Source organism: Cryptotermes secundus, unplaced genomic scaffold, assembly GCF_002891405.2.
Source record: "Cryptotermes secundus unplaced genomic scaffold, Csec_1.0 scaffold582, whole genome shotgun sequence".
NCBI classification, from domain to species: domain Eukaryota; kingdom Metazoa; phylum Arthropoda; class Insecta; order Blattodea; family Kalotermitidae; genus Cryptotermes; species Cryptotermes secundus.
This window is the reverse complement of record NW_019724752.1, coordinates 1,005,705-1,030,189: the sequence shown is the minus strand read 5'-3', so window position 1 is coordinate 1,030,189 and position 24,485 is coordinate 1,005,705. Positions and strand designations below refer to the sequence as shown.

Below are 24,485 nucleotides of genomic sequence, written 5' to 3'. Positions count from 1 at the left end.
CTTCCTAATGGCCTATTCTAAAGAAAAGTTGAAAATCAATGGCGATAATGCATTTCCTTGTTTTAGATCATTTTAAATAGAAAACGCATAAGATTTTCACTTCACTATAGGTGTAATTTGAATACATTATAATTAGCCCAACTACTTACAGAAGCAATGAAGATACTGCACAATCTTTCCTCTTACATGAATCAGAGGTTTTCTTGAAGTTCATGAAGAACTGGTGATGTACTCGCTCTCTCGCTCTCTCTCTCTGTACTGCCATTTTTATCCAGTATCTGACGAATATATATCTGATCTGTTACCTCGAAACCCAACTAATTTTGAAGAAAGCTAATTTTGTTTACGTGAGGACTTAATCCTTGAAGGAAGCCTGTCGGATTAAATAACAGCGACATGACCCGAGAATTACTACAGTCAATTTTATCACACTAATTGGAAATACAAGTAGGGAGACTAAGAGGCTTCTTAGTGGCCTTAGGGGTAACGTTCCCACCTCATGACTCAAGGTACGCGGGTTCAAAGCCGGCGGAGGTCGTGGAATTTTAAGGGCGGAAAAATTCAGGGAAGAAGTCCACCGGGAGGGACTTTAAGCCGCGGGTCCCGTGTCGTAGATTTACGGCATGTAAAAGAACCTCATGTCTCTAGGAGACCTCTGAGCTAAATTTGGCCAAAAAGTTTCCCGCCCAAAGTAGTTTCCAATGCCTCCGGTAGATGGGGGAAGTATTAGGTACCACTGCCAGTAGAAGATTGGAACCTCGCTGGCAGATAGGGGCTGATAATAAGCACCAGTACCGGTAGGGTATGGCGACAGTAGAAATTAAAAGGGGGACGCACAATGGACCAATAACTGGTCTAAGTACATGGGGAAGCCCACCCCCTAAATACTGAATACTGAAATACTGAACAGGCTTCTTCCAATGACGGGGCAATTCCTTATTCCAAACAGAATTAATAAGTGTATAGACATCAGAACGTAATTTTTCACCTCCTGTTTGAATCTGTTTTGCCGGAATGTGATCAATTCGTCGCTACTTATAGCTTTCATCTCTGAAAAAGCACGTTCAGCCTCAAAAGGAACAACTTTTAATATGAGTCACAACAGGGAATTTCATCTGAATCTATTCAGTTTTTCGTTAAAGACGTGGCGGAAGACGGACAAACACTTCCGCCTCTATGTGCGTTTCTATTTTGTGCAATTCAAGCAAATAACAAAAAACTGGAGAGAATGTTTCTTGCATTTCATTAAACCATGCTACTCTCGCCACCTGTTTAATATCCGTGACCGCTACCATGCCAGCTGATGCGCACGCATAGTTGTAACTCGTGCGCCAGGCACGGCAAAATGTTTAACTAGACCTATGTACCATGTAGGGAGCTATGAGTATTGTGTCACGATAGTAGAGTCGATATGTATTAGAGTTTCGTGAGTAATATTCAATCAGCGTTTGGGAAACCAATCACATTTACTTACCTAGATTACCAGATTCCTGTGCTTCCTCACAGCGATGTATTACCCGTGTTACGCCACTAGCCATTGCTGCCCCAGTGGTACAGAAATATCTCCTTGAAAAACATCACATAACACGGCGCGTAATACAGTGGCGGGCAATTTGTAGGAATGAAACGTACTGTAACGTGTTTGGAGTAGATACTTCCATGGTAACGCAATAACAGTGGGTAGGAATTGCAGAATCAAAGAAGCAGCGTTTCCCCGGTGAGAGACAACAGAAGGTTCATTGCATAGCAGCGGGCGAGGTTAGGAAAAGGGTTGAAGGTATTCGCCAAATTAGTTGGAACCTAGACCCCACACGATACAGACAGAAGACAGCAATAGAATACTGGAGTATTGAGAACAAGACAGTATTGGGATAGCCGTCGCCGAAGACAGTTGAGATCCAGCCACGGCCAAGGACAGTATAAGCATCGAGGTAGAGACAGAAGTCAAGCGATACTGCGAGTAATTATAATTGTAAGGTGTGTAAGACTGAGTGTCCAATAAAGATTCGCTAAATCCGAGGCCCACGTAAAGTTATTTGTCGCGTGACATACCCAACACGTGACAGTACATTGGAATTTCTGTGAATTTTCCTAAGGCATTTGATAGATTTCAATTACTTTTGAATGATTCGATTATGTTTTTAATTTGATAACCTAAAATACACTAAAATTTAAAAAGAAAATATATTTTTGTTCCATAATAAAATACATAAAGATCTGCTTCTAACGTTTATTTGAAATATACTCTACAGTGGCGCCGTCGCAGAAGAGTTGCAGTACGTAAGCAACTTCGATCCTGCAACGTCAGTTTACTTTTCAGCATTAAAAAAAAAGGATAATCGAGAAATGCGGAATGGATTTTCATGAAATTTGAATGTGGATAAATTTACTAAACTTTGTTGAAAAGTTACATATTTGGTCACACTCGGAAGACAATAACTGAAAATTCACATCAAGACATAAATGCGTTTTTGCGTTTCTTGTGGGCATAACTTAAATAATTTTTGTCGGAATTAAAAATGTTTCGAACAAGTAGTGCGTACAGCTGTTTCTGTAACAGGCCGTGAAGGCCCATAGGGTTGTGAGGCGTCGAGGCTCCCACATTTTCTCTAGACAATCTGCACACAAATGACGGTGAGGTTGTCAGCCTTACGCGCCGGCCGCCCTTTACTCCCCAGAAGGATTCCTGGTACTCATTTCTGTTAGAGGCTGAGTCGTCTCTAGGGCCAGGTAAATTGAAAAAGACCCAAAGATCTCGTCGGCACTCGAACCCTCCGATCTTCAGGTTTGTAGCATAGTGCCTCAACTAACTTACTATTCTACGCGTGCCCCCATATAAACAAATACAAATAAATAAATAACTGAAACCAACGAGGATTACTAAAAACAAACAAAATCTTATGGAATTCCTCCATGCCTTTCACATCTCTATGTCCATCATACCGACACGTGTATGAGTGACTATAGACGGGGTTTGGATTGGTGAATGGAATTACTGATAACTTATAGATGGTAACTATATATAACTATAACAGCATCACTGGTTTACACACTCTAAAGATCGCCGTAACTGTAGCAGATGGCCGCGCCATAGGTCAAGCAGTTAGTTGCTGGCTTCCCACAGCGGCGGCCCGGGTTCGATGCCGGGGTCTGGTCAAGTGGGATTTGTGGTGGACAAAGTGGCGCTAGGGCAGGCTTTCTCCGAGTACTTCGGTTTCCCCTGCCAATATTCATTCCACCAACTGCTCCACAATCACCCTCACCTATCATCTGGGGCTGGTATAATAGGCCAGAAGTGGCCGCAGTACGAGGTACAAGGGACTTAGTCCCACCCCACTAGCAATAAAAAACAACTGCAGCACATATAAAGCCTTCTATGTCTTCACTATTCGTTTCCTGGCAACGTATCCTAACGATGTCTTCTGCTAACGTCTTTACCGGCTGGCTCACTCCCAGGCTGGCGGTCATCTCACACCAACTTCCTACTCTTCTCTTCACTGACTGACTGCCTGCGGCTCCAAGCTTGTCCCATTTATAGCCCCTTGACAGGGACAGTGTAGAAAACACCGCTCATTGTTGAACTTCAATCGTTGCCGTGGGAACATGTTTGTTTGTCAAGCCAATACTCAGCAACGGCTGTCATATATTTGCTGATTCCGTGGCCGTTGCCTAGCAACGAGTCTACATGTTACAATACGTTCATCTTATGGAACCCGTCGTAACTTATGCTTAAATGATTTTCCGGTATTTGAATCAAGAAAACTAGGACAAGCACGAAATTCAAAAAAGGAATAGCTCGGGATTCGAACCGGCTATTTCCCGACAGCGCAAATAGAACTGACGTGTACCGGGGTCGAGTATATCGACATGCGTTGTAGGTTGACAGGAAACATTTTGTCCTCTTCCGCGGCCTTTAGTTCACAAGCGAACTATACCGACCGAGTGGCCGCCGGTTGTCGGCGAAGTTAGTTCCAACTTTTGCGGATAGAGGGTCTCGCATGGTCAGCGCAAAGGATTCTCACTGCCGTTAACCTCGGGTTTCTAGTCCGGAGTAAATATATTGTGTCTATATAAAATAAATGAACACAGATTCAGGGGGTTGATAATATTTGACATATACACGGTGCCAAATCCCAGAAGACTGCTTTCTTCAATATTTGCACAGATCTAAAGACTTAGGACATACAAGTAAGAATAATTAGGAGGCTAGCGAAACTGTAAAACAGAGTTTCATAATTTGTACTAAAATATTTGCAATCGAAAAAGTACCGGAGTAAATATTTTGTGCTCTGTATAAAATAAATGAACACAGATTCAGAGGGTTGATAATATTTGCACAGATCTAAGGACTTAGGACATACAAGTAAGAATAATTAGGAGGCTAGCGAAACTGTAAAACAGAGTTTCATAATTTGTACTAAAATATTTGCAATCGAAAAATTTGACAGAAGAATTTGTACACAGTAAATAGTGGGATGTAAATCAGGATTCAGCATATAAGAAAACAATAAAGGTAAAATTATCCCTGTAACAGTCCGTGGAGGGCCATATGTTTGCGAGACGTCGAGGCTCCCACATTTTCCAGATAATCGGCTCACAGATGGCGTTGAGGTTGTCAGCTTTACGCGCCGGCCGGTCGTCCTTTACCCCCAGGAAGTGGTCAATAAATCCATTCATCAATCCAAACCCCGTCTATAGTCACTCATAATGTGACAATAATGAACATAACAAATATCGAAATGTTGATGAAGCCATAACTTTTTGGGTCCTTATTGTTTTCACAAAGTCAATCTGGGTCCTTTCCAGATTCGAAAAGGAGACTAACTTAATATTCTGAGGGTACAGATTAGACGTTTAGCGAATAGGAATGTTGCGTTTATGCTGTCTGGTTTTCTTGTAACCCATGCTCAGTCGATAATGTGTGAAAGGCACCGGTTCTTTCGTGAGGTCCTGTGTCTCCCCAGGCCGCGCCATAGCTCAAGCGGTTAGTCGCTGGAGGCCCGGGTTCGATCTCGGGTCTTGTCAAGTGGGATTTGTGGTGGACAAAGTGGCGCTGGGGTTTTCTCCGAGTACTTCGGTTTCCTCTGCCAATCTTCATTCCACTAAAAATTCTCCATCATCATAATCACGCGGGGTAGGCTACAATAGGCCAATCAGTGGCCGCCGTGCCGAGTGGACCCATTTGGACTCCATCCCCAACTAAACAAAAATTTCTGTGTCTCCTCGGTCACGTCCAAAGAGCCCTGCTCGATCCCTGAGTGAAAATAATTGCCTATCCGTGGCCACATAAGTGCGTCATGAAGAGAAGACTTCCTGCTTTCAAGCCTTGGATACTGGAAGGCCAGGGGCCCTGTTGACAGACTGGTCTGGTCGTTTTAGTTCGAACGTCAAGTCACTGCAATCAGGTATCAGCTCCTACCAGCGGTTACTGCAACTCGAATGATTCAACCGCAGTATTGAAATATTAATAGAAGTGACTGGCTTCGGACCGAACAGACCATGTTCGCTTCCTGCAAGGGGCACCGGAATTCCTGTCTTTACTGTGACAGACCCTGGGACCCACTCAACCTTCTATCAAGTGGGTACAAGAGGCTGTTTCTTCATGGGAAAGATAACAAATCGCTTCCATTTGGTGACACGCTCAAGAATGCATAGAGCCTTATCTCCACTCTCGCATACACCTTCATGGCTTGGTGATCAGTTAAGCTTCAGATCCCGGGTCCATCTAACTTTCTATTAATGGGCTAAATTTCACTTCCCTGTCGCTACTGAAGGGTGAAACATTGTTAAGTTTAATCCCACATTTACCATTCAGTGTGATGACAAGGCCAAACGGCGGAAAAGTTTTCCAAACACAGTAAATCATAGTTCAACTTCGTGGGCGAGTTCACGTAAAACGCGAATATACGTGAAAGGACGTCGATCGGATCCATTTTCACCGCAAATTAATACACTATGTAGGTTATGTTGTTCAGCATTTGTTCACCCTCGTAACACGCACTGCAATATAGATAAGATTGTGGCATATTTGCTCAAAGCAAGAACTGTGGAGCCAGAGAAACAGACGTTGCTAGTATACGGCTCTGAAACTATATTCGTTTCTAAGCAACGGCGCGAAACAATCACCAACCCTTTAAGCCCACCTTTTGCTCCATTCAAAGCGAACTGAAGTCGAATATTAGGCGCTAATATCAATACAATAGAATAATATATATGCGAAATGAAAACTCACTTCAATCTGCCGTTTATTTTCATGTCATATAACTCATGTTCATTCCCTGCTTGGTGAAGTAATCTTCTACGCGCGTGCGCACGAGGAGTAGCTCGGTCTCTTTCCTCCTTGTTTCAATTGAAGCGAAAATGTGCCCAAAGTGCAATGCGTTCTGAAGCTAGCAGAATTTAAATCACACACCCGTGTTCGAGCTAAGTTAAATCAGGTGCACTAGGTCCTGGGGTTTACTCAGCCTATAACAGAAATGAGTACCAGGAATTTTATTTTTTCCCTTGGCACTACAGCCCCAGTGGGCCCAGGCCTACCTCCATGAACTCCGTTCACGTACCAGGAATTAATTAAATAATTTTCCTGGCGAGTAAAGCGCAGCGGGCGAGTAAGGCTGACAACCTTACCGCTATCTTTGAGCCGATTATCTAGATAGTACGGGACCCTCAACATCTCACAACCCTATGGGCCTTCACGGCCTCTTACAGCGATAGCTTTACTTTTACTTTTTTACTTTTCTAGCCGCGTTCGAGCTAAGTTAAATCAGGTGTACCTGCACTTAGAAGAATTTAAATCACACACCCGTGTTCGAGCTAGGTTAAATCAGGTGCATCTGCACCTAGAAGAAGAATTTACATTATACACCCGTGTTCGAACTTAGTTAAATCAGGTATACCTGCACCTAGGAGCAGAAGTTAAATCACACACCCGTGTTCGAGCTAAGTTAAATCAGGTGCACCTGCACCTAGAAGAAGAATTTAAATCACACACCCGTGTTCGAGCTAACTTAAATCAGGTGCACCTGCACCAAGGAGAAGAATTTAAATCATAGACCCGTGTTCGAGCTAAGTCAAATTAGGTGCACCTGCACCTAGAAGAAGAATTTAAATCACACACCCGTGTTCGAGCTAAGTTAAATCAGGTGCACCTGCACCTAGAAGAAGAATTTAAATAACACCCGTGTTCGAGCTAAGTTAAATCAGGTTAAATCTATGGAGTTACATAAAACGAAGGTACGTGTGTGGAGAAGTCGACGGGCCGCCTCTTCCAGGCGCTTGTCACAACGCTGGTTCCGTTATAACTGATTAAAGTTACGTCGAAGTCGGTATAAGATCTAAATTCCATGAATCACAGAGGGGAGCACACTTCTGTGGCATGGGCTACAGGCATACCTCGTTTTATTGAGCTCCGCAGATATTGCGTTTTTACAAATTGAAGGTTTGTGGCAACCTTGCGTCGAGCAAGTCTATCGGCGCCATTTTTCCAACAGCATGTGCTCACTTCGTTGTCTCTGTGTCATACTTCGGTATTTCTCGCAATATTTAAATTCTTTCGCTATTATATCAAAATAGTACTGCTCACTGACAATGCACCTGGCCACCCAAGAGCTCTGATCGGGATGTACCACGAAATTAACGTTGTCTTCATGCCTGCCAACACAACATCCGTTTTGCAGCCCATGGATCAAGGAGCAATCTCGACTTTCAGGTCTCTGATTATTTAAAAAGAAACACCTCGTAAGGCTACAGCTGCCTCTGATGGATCCGGGAAAAGTAAATTCAACACCTTCTGGAAAGGATTCGCCATTCCAGATGCCATTAGGAACATTAGTGAAGTCAAAATACCAACAGCAACAGGAGTTCGGAAGACGTCGACTCCAAACCTCATGGCTGACTCTGAGGGGCTCAAGACTTCAGTGGAGGAAGTAACCGCAGATATGGTGGAAACAGCAAGATAACTAGAACTAGAAGTGGAGACTGAAGTTGTGCTGCAAACTCATGATAAAACTGTAACGGATGAGCAGAGAAAGTGACTTCTTGAGCAGGAATCTGCTCCCGGTGAAGATGTGGTGAACGTGGTTCAAGTGGCAAGAAAGGATTTCGAATATAACATGAACTCCGTTGGCAAAGCAGCGGCAGGGTTTGAGAGGACTGGCTCCAGTTTGGAAAGAAGTTCTGTTGTGGCTAAAATGCTATCAAACAGCATCGCATGCTGCAGGGAAATCTTTCGTGAAAGGAAGAGTCAGTCGATTCGGCAACTTCTGTTGTCTTATTTTAAGAAATTGCATCAGCTACCCCAACCTTCAGCAACCACCAACATCGGGACAAGACCCTCCATCAGCAAAAAGATTACGACTCGCTGAAAGCTCAGATGATGGTTAGCACTTGTTAGCAATAACGTATTTTTAATTAACGTATGTACATTTATTTATTAGACATAATGCTATTGCAGACTTAATAGACTACAGAGTAAACGTAACTTTCATATGCACTGGGAAACAAAAGAATTCGTGTGACGTGCTGTATTGCGGTGGTCTGGAACCGAACCTGCACTATTTCCCTGGTATGCCTGTACATCTTCTATCTAAGGCTGGGTTTCGTTTGCGCGCGGCGTGCGCGGCAAACTCGTTCGTTTGTTTACTGTGTTCGTGTCTAGCATCGAAGCGCGGCAGCGCAATCACCATGAATACTATACATCAGGCAAAGTATCTGCAGTATCGCTGGGAGTGTTTCTGTCGGCCATAAGGGCGAATTCATTTAATGCGAACCACTTGAATAGGTAAACAGTACCTACAGCTGTAAATAAACAATAAATTATTACTGTATTAGCATAAATACGGGGTGTCCGGTAGCGTAGTGGTTAAGGTACTATGCTACAAGCCAAAAGGTCGCGGGTTCAAGTCCCGATGAGGTTATTGGATTTTTTTCAATTGACCTAATCCTTCCGGCCGCACTAGGCCCTGGGGTTTACTCAGCCTCTAACAGAAATGCGTACCAGGAATTAATTAAATAATTTTCCTGGGGAGTGAAGCGCGGCCGGCGCGTAAGGCTGATAACCTTACCGCCATCTTTGAACCGATTGTCAAGGTAATGTGGGACCCTGTAACCTGTTACAGGGATAGCTTTACTTACTCACTTTTTGCTTATTAGCATAAATACAGATACAGCTGTATGAGAGCGAGACGCTGTGCATTCTCCATTTTGCCACGAAAGAAACCCCGGAACGCCACAAGACCGTCTCAACTGAAAGAGCACAGGACACTGAAATCCCTTTGCTGCGGGACAGAGAACCGCTTCGATTTGGCTCGACACGCGCGGCAGTGTTCTTTCTGCCGCGCGCGGCAACATGGCATCGACTTTGCGAGGCAAAGCAACGAACATTGCCTTGCGCGGCAGCCGCGCGCAATCGATATGCGGCGTTACGTGAAGCACATTGGAACGGGACAGACATACTGCGCAAGCGCACGCGCATAGACGGCTACTTGCCCAAACACGAAGGAAACTAGGAGAGCTACCACACCTCATGAGAATGTCTTCATTTCGCATAATCATATTTGATTTTACGAACTATATATATCCCTCAACCTTCCCGCAAAGCTACGGTGGCCGCTCCCGCACAAAGGGTCAAGGGCAGAGGCATTACTCATTCCACAGCTTCACGTGTTACGACGTGACAAGAGGAGGAACAATAGGTTCTGAACAGATCCAGTCTCCCTCGGTAAGAATTTAGATTCACATTAAACCTGAAATACATGACGTAAATTAAACTCAATTATTAGGCCTATTACACTGATTTTCAAATGACGCACATTTAATTTATAACCGAATTATTTCACAAAATATAATTATTTACACATCGTCCACTCACCCCCCCCCTTTTAAAAGCGTTTATTATCTCGGTTGAAATTATGTTTTCAGGTATTCGGAAGATGAAGTTAGCTCATCTTGCGGAACAGAAGTGGCGCGGGTCGCTGTCGAGATATCTGCATGAGCTGCGAACGTTCACACAAGACTGACAACAACAATTAACGGTTGGCAGTTCAAAGAAATGAAAGTTCTTCATGGGAAGAGAGAGTAGGCCCACGGGCCATAAGACGAGAAGGAAGATTAAATGATACACTTTCGCTATCCTCAATGGAACGCAGGAAGGAACGGAAGCATTACGTCATGTCCTATAGACGAGCAACTAACCACGGCATTCTTACGTCCTGATCTCCATCTGAACGTTACAAGCAGTTTTAACATTGAAATATTTACTCTGAATACTTCTGCGAACTTAGAAATGTAATGTTACTCAGTTCCCGTTGTCCAAAATACGGGGCAATTAACCCTTTAAAGACTAGCCAGAACCACAGTTACTTTACGACTGGCGGTCTACTGCCAATCAGTCCATCTTGGCGACAAGTACCTTGAGACTCACGACCAACATCTTCTTTTCAACTGAACACTTGCTTTCATAGTTCTTATGTAACATCCTCTCTGATCAGAGGATGGGTCTACCGTTTACAATTGCTGGTGGCCCTCGCCAGCGCATTCTCAGGTCCGAGTCCCGCGGGATTCATGATCACATTTTACTGTATCAGATTAGACTCTCCCAACTTCGAGGGCCAGGTCCCCGCATTTATATCTCCCAGGAACAGGGTGGTCCAGTTATACCCCAAGGCACTGGGTTTCCTTTTCGTCACCTCCGACGACTAGCAGGGCTACGGTAGAGATATTCGACCCCGCCTCCACACGGAATACTCACAGAAAACACACTACATTCCTCTACAAAGATCAACCGGGAAATGCTGTTTTGGGAAACAATCTCTGTTTATTGTGAGAACCATATGGAACACACAAATGCATTGTGTGAGTAGAATGCAGACTTTAGTATGTTGAAGTAAATGGTACTTACAGTAACCAATGGGCTTTAAAGGGTTAAGATATCTCTTCGTTTTGAATCCTGGCCCTTTTACCATGGCGTCATGGCAACATGTATCTAAATATAATTTCAATTTTAAATAAATGAAAAAAAAACTCTAGGCTCATGCACCATACGGTGAAGTTCGAGAATAACACGCACAAAGGGTTAAATATATAAGGAATTTACTGTGACGACGTCTAGTGGTCCAGTAGGTTGTGTTTAGCGGTCACCATGACAACGTAGATGTTACAAAGTACCACAAAATAAGGGCCAAAATAAAGCAGAAACAAAAGTAAAAAATGCAATTTTGAGTTATTTTTCAAATGCCTTTTTGTGATTTTACATACCGAATTTCGTTAACTTTGATATTTATTTATTACTGAGAGCAGGGCAATTAAAATCATTATTCATATCAATAAATGTGTCGTCCTAGTGATAAGCAATGTACGGCTGAACTGATTTACGAGTGTTCACTTTAATAATATTCTGCATCTACCTTCTGACTTATCATTGTTGAAGCGACATAGTTTATTTATTCATTCACGTTTTACTTAACAAAACTACCGACAGCTCAGGTTAGAAGGCGTAGAATGAAATGATAATTCTTGACTGAACTACACACAATCTGAAAGGAATCGCTAACAGCATGATTGCAGATACTATTTCGGCATTTGCCTGGAGGAACTGAGGAAAACCACGAAATACGTCAGCTTCAACACATGACGCTGCTAACCCCCAATCACTCTAAGTGGTTCATGTAAAATTACAGTTTTGTACACTTTATGGGTACTTTTGGGTAGAGGGACCCTAGCTCAGATCACATAACCTCAACTTCTCACTGTAATGTCCGGTTTGCTGAAGAGCAGTGAATATGGCAGAGACTTCGCCTGTTCTGACGTCGTGCCTTCTCAATTTGCTGGCACAGCCGAGTCTGCGCCGTCTGACTTAGCAGCGGGAAGAAAATTTCCCTCCGTACGAATAACATGTGCGCCCTCGTGTGGGATATTCATTTCCTCTTTCTCCTAGCATTGCGTTCACCTTGATGTGAAACCCCAACACAACAAGGCAATGGGCAACAAAGTTACACTGTTGTTATTGTTGTTGAAAGTTCAGGAGGAAAACAGCATTATTTTCCAGCCATGTGAATTAATTCCTTGTTGACGTTTACTCCTTCCTTCCTTCTCAGTATTTGTTTATTTCGTTCATTGTTTCTATCTTAATTTCTTTTATTTTCTTATCTTTCTTTCTTTAATTGGTGTGAGATACAAAAAAAAAACGTTTTCGAGTTCCATGAGCCTTCGCTTCTGCGCAGAAGCATAAGGCACTCCGGAAAATGAATGTGCTGATATAGGGGATGATGGCCCTCTTGAAGATAAGCATCTACCACTGGCTTGTTTCCAGCCCCGGGTCCTGCCTGCCTTTCTTCCATTCCTATCCCACATCTGTACCGGTCTCCTGCAGCCTGAAGAATGCTACAGAAAGCTCCTCCGAAACACGTGTCTTCGGAAACGAGTTGTAGCGGGGGGGGGCTACACTTAACTGACTCAAAACAGAGTCGAATACGGACGCTTACTGTGGAGTTGGCGAAACTATTTACGTAACTAACTAAAAACTAACATACTCTATGGAACTGAGCCCTTCTTGAGAAGTCGCAATTTGCGCAGCCACTCAAGAATTTCCCAGCATTTTATGGAACCCGAAGGTCCTTTACCACGTTCACAAGAGCCCTCCACTGGTCACTATCCTGAGCCTCATAACATATTTACATAACAATAGGAAATGCACTCGTATGCCCAATAACTGCCTAAAACCAAAATATTACTCAGTCAAAACTGCATAATGAGGAGCTTCATAACTTGTACTCTTCGCCAAGTACAATTATAATGATCAAGTCAGGGATGATGAGATGGGCAAGGCATGTAGCACGGATGGGAAGAAGAGGGATGCATATTGATCAAGTCAGAAAGGAAGAGACTACTAGGAAGACCAAGATGTACCTGGGTGGATGATCTTATAGAGATAGGATGGGGTGGTATGCACTGGATTGATCTGGCTGAGGACAGGGACCAGTGGAAGGCTCTTGTGAACACGATAATGAACCTTTGGGTTTCATAAAATGTTGAGAAGTTCTTGAGCAGGTGCAAAAATGGCGGCTTCTCAAGAAGGGCCCAGCTCCATGAAGTCAGTTAGTGATGTTACTGTCAGTGAGTAACTTCAGATGTGTGGAAGACAGGTCATTGCTCTAAGAGTTCTGTGTCTTGTGCTTAAGCTGGCTTTTCAATATGGCCAAGCAAATAGGTTGGCACCACTGATACATGAGCACAGAGAACAGAATGGCAAGGCAAACCGCTCTCCAAAATATGCGACCTTTAATTCCCATATTAGTACACCATGAAAGGTTGCTCACTGGCTGCGTACGATTTCACATCGCCTTCCTTGAGAAAGAAACCCAAAGACGTTATTTATCCCGAGTGACTGAAGGTTCATGATTCCGAGAATGTAGTTGCAACTGGAGAAAGCGGCACTCTTGGCATTTCATTTAAATGCATATGGCTGACTTTTATGGTGCAGGACGAAATGGCCGAGCGATCCAAGATGAGGACGATCTTGTACGAACCGTGGACACAAACGGATGCATGTCCCAGTGTTATCCTGTATGTGCCATTGCTGACCCCGCATCCAAGGAAGCATATCATACGTGCCAAAAATTCGTTGTTTTAAAACCAATTCCATAAGGGAACATAACCTAATTAGTGAAGCGGCCTCACATGTAAATTAACCCATTAACATTTTTACATTTGTTTCAGGTGGTCTTTCAAGGCTCAAACAGGTCATGAATATAAAGATATTCATAGAACGAGCTGGGTAGATATACGGTGTGTAATTTCTATGTCAATTATACGCCATCGTCCTCACAATCAATTAATCTAAACTAAACTAAATTAAAACGAACAAAATAAATTTCACGATGATTTCCAGGTATCGAATGTTTAACTTTATTTTACAAGGAACTTAAAAATAAACTCTTCAATTTCTCGACAAGGAAGTGGATCATCTGTAAGAATAGTTATGAGTATAAAATATAGAAAGCAGGAACTACTGTCTTCATTGAAATATTTTACAATATTATGGCATGTAGACCCGTTGCTAGGCGACTGACGTGAGACAGGCGACTGCGCAGCGGCCCGCAAACAGAGGAATGGCGTTTTCTGTGCGGTCCGCAAAACAATTGAACAACAGAGAAACGGCATTTTCTGCTCGGTCCGTGCCGAGATATTATCAGTGGGAATAGCTGAGTTAGTCAGTGCAGTGGTTAGCAAGCAGTTACTGGACTGTTTAGGTTCAGTCCTTGTGCGCTGTTGCTGTTAGAAGCTGGTAGCTGTGAGACGGTTTTAGTTCGGGAACCCAGAGGAAGGGGAAAGTCGGCTGTTGGAAGTCGCTACCAAAGAACGATTGGTGAAGATACAGCAGACTGAGAAGACTTTAAGCGTGTGCTGCAGTGGATTGCAGAGTGTGAATTAGCAATAGAGCTATAGTTACTTGTAGTTACGAGTTGTGTGTATGAATAAGTGCAATAAATCCAATTAGCAATCCAACCTCCCGCATACAGTCACACTCGTACACTTGACAATATGTTACATATTTAGTGACATTTGTAAAAGAAATACACACCTGTCCCTACCGTTAGTTCGCTATGGCAACAATGTAAATTTTTATCTACAGTAAATGAGAACAGAGAACACTGCTTTATGACTCAGGTGTCTATAATTGCAGACATTTATTTTGACGACACAAAACGGCACCGCCCTTCCAGATTAAAGTTACGAGGATCATGTGTAATTAGCCTACTGGGGTCTGCCTTGTATACTCAACAATCCGTTCATAACAACCAATATTAAGAAACACAAACACAGGCTCTGAATAAGCATAATCACAACGATGACGACAGGGCACATTCACCTACCGGCAGAATCAGTACCTCCTCAGTGTAAACATAACCTCACAAAGCACCGTGACGATATTCTTTTACAGAGATAATGACTCTATTTTGTTTGCTAGGGGGCACACGCTAGCGTAGCCAGTTGAGGCACTATGCTACAAGCCGGAAGGTCGCGGGTTCGATTCCCGATGAGGTCATTAGAATTTTAAATTGGCCTAAACCTTCCTGCCGCACTATAGCCCTGGGGTCGACCCAGCCTCTAACAGAAATGAGTACAAAGAATCTTTCTGGGAGTAAAGGGCGGCCGGCGAGCAAGGCTGACAACCTTACAGCCATCTGTGAGCTGTCTAGAAAATGTGGGAGCCTCGACGTCTCACAACCCTATGGGCCTCCACGGCCTGTTACAGGGACAGATTTACATTTTACCAACATGATTCGTGGGTTAAGCTGAAATTGCCTTCACTTTTTGACCTTCTTTCTAATTACCCACAATTCATTCGGTACAGAGTATAAAGAATTTTCGGCCGAATTGAAACGTAACGAAATTGACTCGCCTTGAGGCTGATATGTGGCATCCTTGTGTGCTCTTGCATTTCTACTCATTTAATTAGCTTCCACATCAAGACAAAAGTAAAATAGTGAATACGGCTCTTCACAGCAGCTGCTGTAACACTGGGATCGAGGGTTCGAATCCAGTTGTAAGCATGTATATAGTGTGTTCCAGTGTAGAGGCCGATCCACTATGCAAGGGAGTTGTATCACATGCGTAATGATGCAAAATTCACGAATTAATTCTAAATCCGAAACAAGCAGTGGAAGTTGAAGAGGAATCAAACGTATCTACCAAACTGCATGGCATCATACTCCTATAATAGAACAAACTTCATAGTTAACGTCGTGAAGGCCTCGAATGCGAAACAAATAAACTGTTGTCACTGCCCTGTTCCGAAATATGGCCCGAAGCTCTCCGAGCTTGTGAACAGACGGAAATGAAGAGGCCAACTCAATTTGACGACAGCAATGGGTACTTCTTCCCTGGCACAGTACAGCCTGGTTCGTCTGGTCGCAGAGGGCAACGAGTGTCAGTCGTCTACCCGTGGATGCCTTGTCCTGGCAACGGTTGTCCAGGTCCCTCAGATTATTGTTAAACATTCATACTGTCACCACACACGGGGTTTGGATCGGTAAATATTGTTAAACATTGCATCATGTAGACCCGTTGCTAAGAAATGACTATATGAACAACGGTTGTTGCTAGGCAACGGCCGCAACAGATTCCTAACACGCACGAATGGACTAACTAGCAAGCAATGTTCTCTACACGGTCCGTGTGACAGCTACGTGTTCCAACAATAGAAGAGCTATTGGGAGGTTCCCGTGTGGAGGCGGGGCCGAATACCTCCACCGTAGTCCTGCGAATCCTAGGAGGCGACGAAAATGGAGCCCAGTGCTTGGGTGTATAACTGGGCCACCCTGTTCCTGGGGGATATAGATACAAAGAATTGGCCCTCTAGCTTGGGGGAGTCTCAAATGGGAGACAGTAAAATATGGCCATGAGTACCACGCGATCGGATCCGAGAATGACTGCGATGGCGAGGACCAGTCGCAACTGTAAACGACAGACCCATCTTCTCGTCAGATAGGATGTTACATAAGGACTATGATCTCAAGTGTTCAGTTGAACAAATACTGGTCGTGAGTCTCAAGGTGCTTGGCACAAAAACGAACTGATTGGCGGTAACCTGGAAGTCGTCAAGTAACTTTGACTCTGACTGCTGGGAGGTCAATGCCGATGTGTTATAAGCAGGACAAGTCTAGAATTTTGTTATCCTTATTATGACAGTACACGCCAATAATGCAGCGGGATGCTGAAATATAACATTAGAATGTTGTTAGTTGTCAGACAGCCGCCAGCCGGTAAAGACGTGAACACGAAAACAGAGAACATCGTTGGAAGCCGTTACCAGACAACTGCTGAAGATACAGCAGACTGAGAAGAACTAAGTGTGTGTTGTGAATTGTAGAGTGTGTGAATTAGCAACAGTACTTGTAGTTACGATCTGTAAATTTTCAATAATTCAATTACCAATCAAAACCCCGTCTATAGTCACTTATATGTGTCACAATATATTATTGCGTTATCGCTAATTCACGCCCCGGCCGCTTTACCCCCGGGGAAAGAGCCCCCGATACCCATTGGATAGGACGTTGGGTGGGCCCCAGAGCCGGCCTGGACGCTGCGGAGAATAAAAAAAAACAATCGTGCCTCTGCCGGGAATCGAACCCCGGCCATCCAGTTCGTAGCATGTCGTTATACCGACAGAGCTATCCAGGCTCTATGGCTTTTCAGAAAAATTAAACAACAGTATCTTCCATGCTGTCTGAAGGCAATAGCAGGATGAACGCAGCAAAATTATTACTCCATTTATATTTACGAAATTAATGTTGAATATCACGGGTCTTGCTGCTCCGGCTTGTCCTCATCAGACGCCCAGAACAGTCTGGCGGACATACACAGCCGCAACCGCCCGCGCCTGGAGACAGAATTCGCGGTGCAGACGACTAACCACGTTACGGTACATAAACCGTACTGGATGTCTCGATGGAGAGGGGTAGCAGTCCTGCTTCTTATACGTGGGGTCCGGTTCACATCCAGCTCGGAGACAGACTAACTTATCTGAGTTCTTTTCGAATTTTTCTTCCAGGCAAATATCTAGATGTAAGGTAAAAGAATACAGCTATCCCTGTAACAAGCGGTGAAGGCCCATAGGGGTGTGAGACGTCGAGGCTCCCACATTTTCCAGACAATCGGCTCACAGATGGCGGTAAGGTCAGCATTACGTGCCGGCATCCTTTACCCCCAGGAAGATTCCTGGTACTAATTAGAGGCCGACTCAAACCCTGGGCCATAGTGCCATGCCCGCTACATTGCACATCATTTCATATTCATTACTCCCTAATAGCGCACCACTCGGCACTGTGCATTCTGAGCTACCGAACGCTTCATAAGACGAACCAGTTTGAAAGCATGCCGCAACAATACTGATGCGCAGCTCTGGGCACAAGGCAGAACTCGTTTGGCGTGGTGTGTGTGTGGGAGGGAGGGAGGGGGCATATCTTTCTGCACGAAACTGTGCTGTGGATAACGGATTTAATTGGGAGGTGTGTACAAGTGTGTAGGTCATTGTCTCCCAACTTATGACGTTAGAACTAACGTTCTCTTTTATTATCTGAAACCAGAAGGAACAAAGAGAATGAATGGCCTTGACGTGGACAAGAGGGATTTTGTGTAACAAAGGTTATCTGAGTCACTGCTAACTCTAATGAAATGCCGCTTGAAGCAAGGAAACGAGACTGGGTCACATCAATTTCCTACTGCTTGAAAGCAAGGATGAATATGAAGTGCGGGTTCTTCACTGACGACTGTTTCTATTTGTGGATAACATTGAGTAGGATTTGCGCAACCGAGACGCAGTAGATCGACTTTAAAACGGAAATGAACGCATTACGACGATGTGATGTGTTAGTTTGGCATCTACCGATGTTTCGATGGAGCTTGCTGCCTCCGAATTCAGCGTATAAAATGTTTATTTCATCCTGAAGATGGAGGTAGGAGGTTCATCCGAAACATCGGTCCATCGCAATCTGTAGTGTACGTTTGTCGACAATTTGGATTCTAAATGAAGAAATGCGTCATCAAGTTAAAGTGGGCGCTGTGCTTAATTAAGAGCCACACCGTGAAGACATATGAGGGAGTGGAGGTACAGCTCCACCATTCATCTCGGCACAAGATGGAAATGAGTGGTCAGCTTCATGCTCCGGCCGTCTTACCCCTGGGAAAGAGCCCTCCCCCCCATCGCTATCCACTGGATAGGAGGCTGGGTTGGGCCCCAGAGCCGGTCTTGAAAATGTGTTCAGTGGAGTCAAACCTCTTGCACCTGCCAGGAATCCATCTCCGGTCGTTCAGCCCGTAGACCGTAGCTGTATCGTCTGAGCTATCCCGGATCCCTTATAGTTAACAATACGTAGCAGTAACAGCGTTATATGGGCCGTGCCATAGCTCAAGCGGTTAGTCGCTGGCTTCCCATCGCAGCGGCCCGGGTTCGATCCCGGGTCTGGTCAAGTGGGATCTGTGGTGGACAAAGTGGCGCTGGGGCAGGTTTTCTCCCAGTGCTTCGGTTTCCCCTGCCAATCTTCATTCCACCAATCGCTCCACAATCACCCTCACCTATCATCTGGGGCTGGTACAATAGGCCAGAAGTGGCCGCAGTATAAGGGATTAGTCCCACCCCACTAGCAATAAAGAAAACAGCGTTAGGCCTATATTCTAGCCGCTTAAACAAAAAACTGCTGATGTTCTTGGAGGTCTGGAAAACAAGAACGTGGAAATATTCATTCATAAACACAAAAGAATAGGAGACAATGTATCGAAAGGGTGAATAACACTATGAGAGAGAAAGCAAATTGTTATTTATGGGTAAGAAGCGGAACAGAAAGAGACAGAAGTAAACACATTACTGACGCCAACTGCTTGATATGATGGTGGTGCTGATGCTGCCGATAATAATAATAATAATAATAATAATAATAATAATAATAATAATAATAATAATAAAGGTAAGGTAAAAAGTAAAACTATCCTGGTAACAGGCCGTGGAGGCCAATACGATTGTGAGACGTCGAGGCTCCCAAATTTTCTAGCAAATCGGCTCACAGATGGCGGTGAGGTTGTCAGCCTTACGCAGATATTTTTGGTACACATTTCTGTTAGACGCTGAGTCGATCCCAGGGCCATAGTGCGGCTGTAAGGAATAGGTCAACGGAAAAATCCAATTGCCCCATCGGGAATAGAACCCGCGACCCTCTGGCTTGTAGCATAGTGATTCAAAGCTACCGTGTGTCCGCAATAAACATGCAGATATTTACCAATATTTTTCTTATTATTATAATTATTATTTTATCTACAAAAGTTCCTTCGAGCTGTAATTACTGGGTGGAAAGTACAAAATACACGTACGAGTACTTCGACTTTGAGACTGGTCCCAACAATGTCTTAAGATCAGAATCTGCATGACTATTGCTGTGCAGCGCTAGTTAGCGACTTAAGCAATCCTTCATTCAGTTGACAGTGTCCTTATAGTTGGTGGGTATTGCTAGAAATTACCTGACTCCACGGAGGAGAGTCCGTCTTGAGAAACTAATAGTTGCTTAGCTAGGCAACAAATTCGCAGCCGTTTGTGGGGCAAAAATATTCATTATGATGTTCACAATAGCCTGCAGCTGGAACCTGTCCTCGTTAAGATGAATGAAGTCCAGGCCCTAAATTTTAAGGTCAATATTAATATTGTCCTTGCATATAACCCCAAGTCCTCCAAGCGGCATCTTCTCTCCACGTTTTCGGCCAACATTAGGTGTGCATTTTCGTAATTCCGAAGGGTGGCATATATCGTGTTCGTCTAGCCCTCCATGAGTTTGTTATTTTAATGGGCGATTGTATCCAATTCGCCCTTCTCAGGAGCGAATATACTTCTCAGTTCCCTGTTCTTACACCCTGACCTTATGCCCGTCAATTTTAATGTATGTGGCCAAGTTTCACATCTGTTTTAACCCGCAGTACAGTTACACTTCGTTAAATTAATCTTTACGTCTTTAAAGATAACAGAGCAAAATGTATTTGTGCAGAGCTTTTTTATGCGGTTTCACTACATCTGTTCACAGTGGAGCGACGCCATCTTCCCTTCAGAGTCACGAAAAAGTTCCACTTACATGAATGACAACAGACGAACTTTTTGAATTGTCTGCACATAGTTTCATTCCACTGTACTTCTTGTCCCGTCATAAACCAAGTTTCGGGTTTCCTTGCAGTTCAGAAGACCTGCGCAATCGTGACAAAACAACGGGGAGAAACTACGAGTAAATGAGACGGAAGTGACACATTTCTCACAGTTCTGACTCCTACTTACGGGATTATAAAAATTGGGTTGCCAACACTTCATCATCTTAGGCAGAAAAGATGGCTGATAGAAATTCACAGACCTTGAAGCAGATATGCAATGAACTGTTACGATAAAATAATTTCTTTCATTTTAAACATTTCGGCTGTTGGAGAACTAAGCATGTGGCATTACATATATTTTAAATGAAGTGTATTTTTGTTTCTATTTCCGGTAGTGTATTCAAAACAGTGCCAATTTAATTTGGGGAATTTTAATAATCTCATTCCTAACCGATTTTGTAAATCATGATTATTGGTATATTAACATTATTGATTGAATAACTCAACAGATACAGTAGAGTATTTGGTGCCAGGGAAGTTTAGTCCTTGAACGTTTATGTTCGTTACCGAGCGGAAGCGAAGACTGAGTTAGCGTCAGAGTTAGAATGGCGTAAAGAAAGATTCACTCTTCCATTTCTAACACTTTGCACACCACGGACGAGTTGTATTGCCCTACAACCGGACTTTCATATCGGATATAATTTAAGTATAGCATTACCTCTCATAAACAACCATAGAATCCTTGAAGATCTACAAATGAACACAGCGCTCAGTCAAATAAAAAAGTGGGTTACCGAATATTTGAGAAAATCAGAAAACCACAGAAATGCACTAGCAGTGACAATAGCGAAACTACAAGTAGACTGAAAAGATACACCGTCCTAACTCTACCAGAGATACCTGAGTAAACCCCCAATACAAGGGAAAAAAAATGATACCGAAGTGAACAAAAGAAATTATGATTTATGCCACTGGGCATAACCCACGCACGAGTCAGTACTTATTGAACATATACATTTATTGGAGATTCTGCAGATTGGGTAAGATAAATGTGTGAACAAACATTATCGCTTATCTTCAGATTTTAAAGATAGCCATTGTTAAACTCGAACTGACTTCAGAAGCTACCATAATAATACCAAACGAAGTGTGACATTTCCTTTATAATCTACGCATGTTAAGGTGCTAGGCTCAGCCTGGGAACCTTAGCAATATAAATATTGTTCCTTATTCCATGCTGAATTAAGTAGAGTGCGAAGCTACAGTGAAGGAGCACTACGCCTTCGAACCTCTCTTCAATTTCATAGGAAAATAAGATTTTCCTTATGAATAAAACCACGCAATAGGCCTCAGCAACCACGGCAAGATCTCTCACGAAATCATATGAAATTCACGTTATGAAACTCCAACGTGATGTATTTTAAAATATTATCTAGTTTCTGGGCGCCAGGAGCCTGATATATGATAGTAAAAAGATTTAGTTCGATATCTATGGATATGGTAAAGTAAGTAGAAAGTAAAGGTGTCCCTGTAATAGGCCGTGGAGGCCCATAGGGTTGTGAGAAGTTGAGGTTCCCACATTTTCTAGACATTCGGCTCACAAATGGCAGTGAGGTTGTCAGCCCTACGCGGCGGCCGCCCTTTACCCTCCAGAATATCCTAGGAAGATTCCTGGTACTCATTTCTGTCAGAGGCTGAGTCTACCCCAGGGCCATAGTGCGGCTGGAAGGATTAGGTCAATTGAAAATATCCAATGATCTCATCGGGATTCCATCCCGCGACCTTCCGGCTTGTAGCAAAGTGCCTCAATCAACTACGCTACCGTATGCCCCATATGGATAGTCTGTTTAATGTGAGATCTGACTTTCCTTTGTGACGCTGTACAGTGTGGTACCTCTTTACAAAATTACACAAGCGTACATAAGTTTCTTTTCAAGTATTAATGCTGAAACGTAAAACTATGCTTTGTTGCTTTAATCTGTCCTCCCAATTCGAAAAAATTACATTTTTAAGAAAGCTGTCTATCCCTTTTCAATCCATGGAAACGGTTTTTCGTGAAGGTAAGATTTTATAAAATCGAGCGATAGCGTAGTTTGTTGAGGCACTATGCTACAAGTCGGATGGTCGCGGGTTCAAGTCCCAATGAGGTCATTTGATTTCTTTCAATTGACCTAATCCTTCCAGCCGCACTATGGCCCTGGGAACGACTCAGCCTCTAACAGAAATGAGTACCATGAATCTTCATGGGGGTTGAAGGCGGCCGGCGCGTAAGTCTGACAACCTTACCGCCATTTACGAGCCGACTGTCTAGAAAATGTGGGAACCTCAACATCTCACAACCCTATGGGCCTCCACGGCCCGCTACAGGGATAACTATACTTTTTTACTTGTACGGATTCCAGAATGATTGAATCATTACAATGTGCCCAAGAATGGACATTGCTTTCTTCAACTGTTAATCTTACTGATGGGCGTATTTTTTTCTAAATACTTACCTAGATTATTATTTTCTTGTGCATCATTACATCTTCCAACGACCCTGATAATGGCTCTTCCTGCCATGCGCGTGCAGTGCATGACTGCAGGTAAGTTTGGTTCATTGTTGGCTTGATTCGTGATGTCTGCTCCGAACTGTGGTGGCCTCATCTTGGATTCTTTGTGCTACGAACTGGCTGGCAAATATATCTCAGTTTTCCTTTGTTTCTCACGAGATATATGTCACTCCGGTCGCAACACTACACCAGACACTTTCGTGAAAACCTTTCAATTCTGTCACGCTGCTTTGTTTATATACCGATATCAGCTGTTTTAGCTCCCACTCTTAAACACAAAGCTTTGACATTACTCAACGCATGCGCATGAGACATTTGCGCATCGCAGTAGTGCGAAAGTAGTCTAGGAAGCGTGACGTCATCAGCAGTACAAGGTGAATACGAAGAAACAAAACAGCTGCTTGAGCCGATTTTATTTGTTGCCAACTGAACATCGCCATGCCAACAGACATTTTACCTACGTTATAAACTCTGTTTTATTTTAGTTTCTGCCTACGGAAAGTAACTTCCGGCTGCAACAAAAGAAAACTGGGCACCGATCCTCGCGGGATAGGAACAGTCAGAAGACATGTGTCAACATCAAACTAACACAGTGAACTGGGTGCGCTGCATCATCTGAATTTCGTCGATTATAAAAGGTGACTGACATTCCTCGTCGAAACAAATGGGCATATCCATTCAACTCCAGAAACTCTTTTATTTTCTACTTCTCCAATTTTTATTGATGCTGCCACATTCAGCCTGTGACAGACACTACGGCGACACGACTGGAACTGAGGGCGGTTCATATCGTAGGAACGAGAAAGCCACTCCGGGTAAAACTGAGATCTCAGAATCATGTGAATGTTCATATGTAATGTTCAAACAATGGAAACCCCATCTGTCTCAATGAAAGCGGACAAGGCTCCACTTTACTCAACAGATCTTTTGACTTTCCTCCATCTCACATGGCCTCGGGCGGAGATGAAACGGAAAGTGGTCTGTATTTTTACTTAGGCCCAGGTTAAGAAGAGAGGGACTGTTTGATTTGCAGGACAGTAAACAAGAAGTTCTAGATAGACCTAATCGCCTAGTTCCATTTGGTATGACGGACCGCATAGAAAACAAAAAATTGTAAGGGGGAAACACAGAGAGCAAGGTTTTGTCATAAGCAGGGCCCGGATTTTGATGACATGTCATCTTTCTTTCCTTGTATCCTATGCGATGCTCTTAAATATATAAATCTCGGATATGAGCTGCTGGTTACAGAAATGTAAATTTTATAGGTAATATTTTGTCATTTTTTGACATTTTTAGGTTTAAGGTAAATTT

General features: G+C 43.4%; 1 protein-coding gene across 1 annotated transcript in view; it reads right to left on the bottom strand.

Annotated features, from left to right (window-relative positions):
• LOC111862914 (leucine-rich repeat-containing protein 20) overlaps positions 1 to 23,418 on the bottom strand; it is a 46,034-nt gene extending 22,616 nt beyond the window's left edge. The window contains exon 1 of the mRNA XM_023848758.2: positions 23,118 to 23,418. Coding sequence (XP_023704526.1) covers positions 23,118 to 23,268 — 151 coding nt within the window. The 5' untranslated portion in view covers positions 23,269 to 23,418. The remainder of the gene's footprint in view (positions 1 to 23,117) is intronic.
• Between the last annotated feature and the right edge of the window lie 1,067 nt (positions 23,419 to 24,485).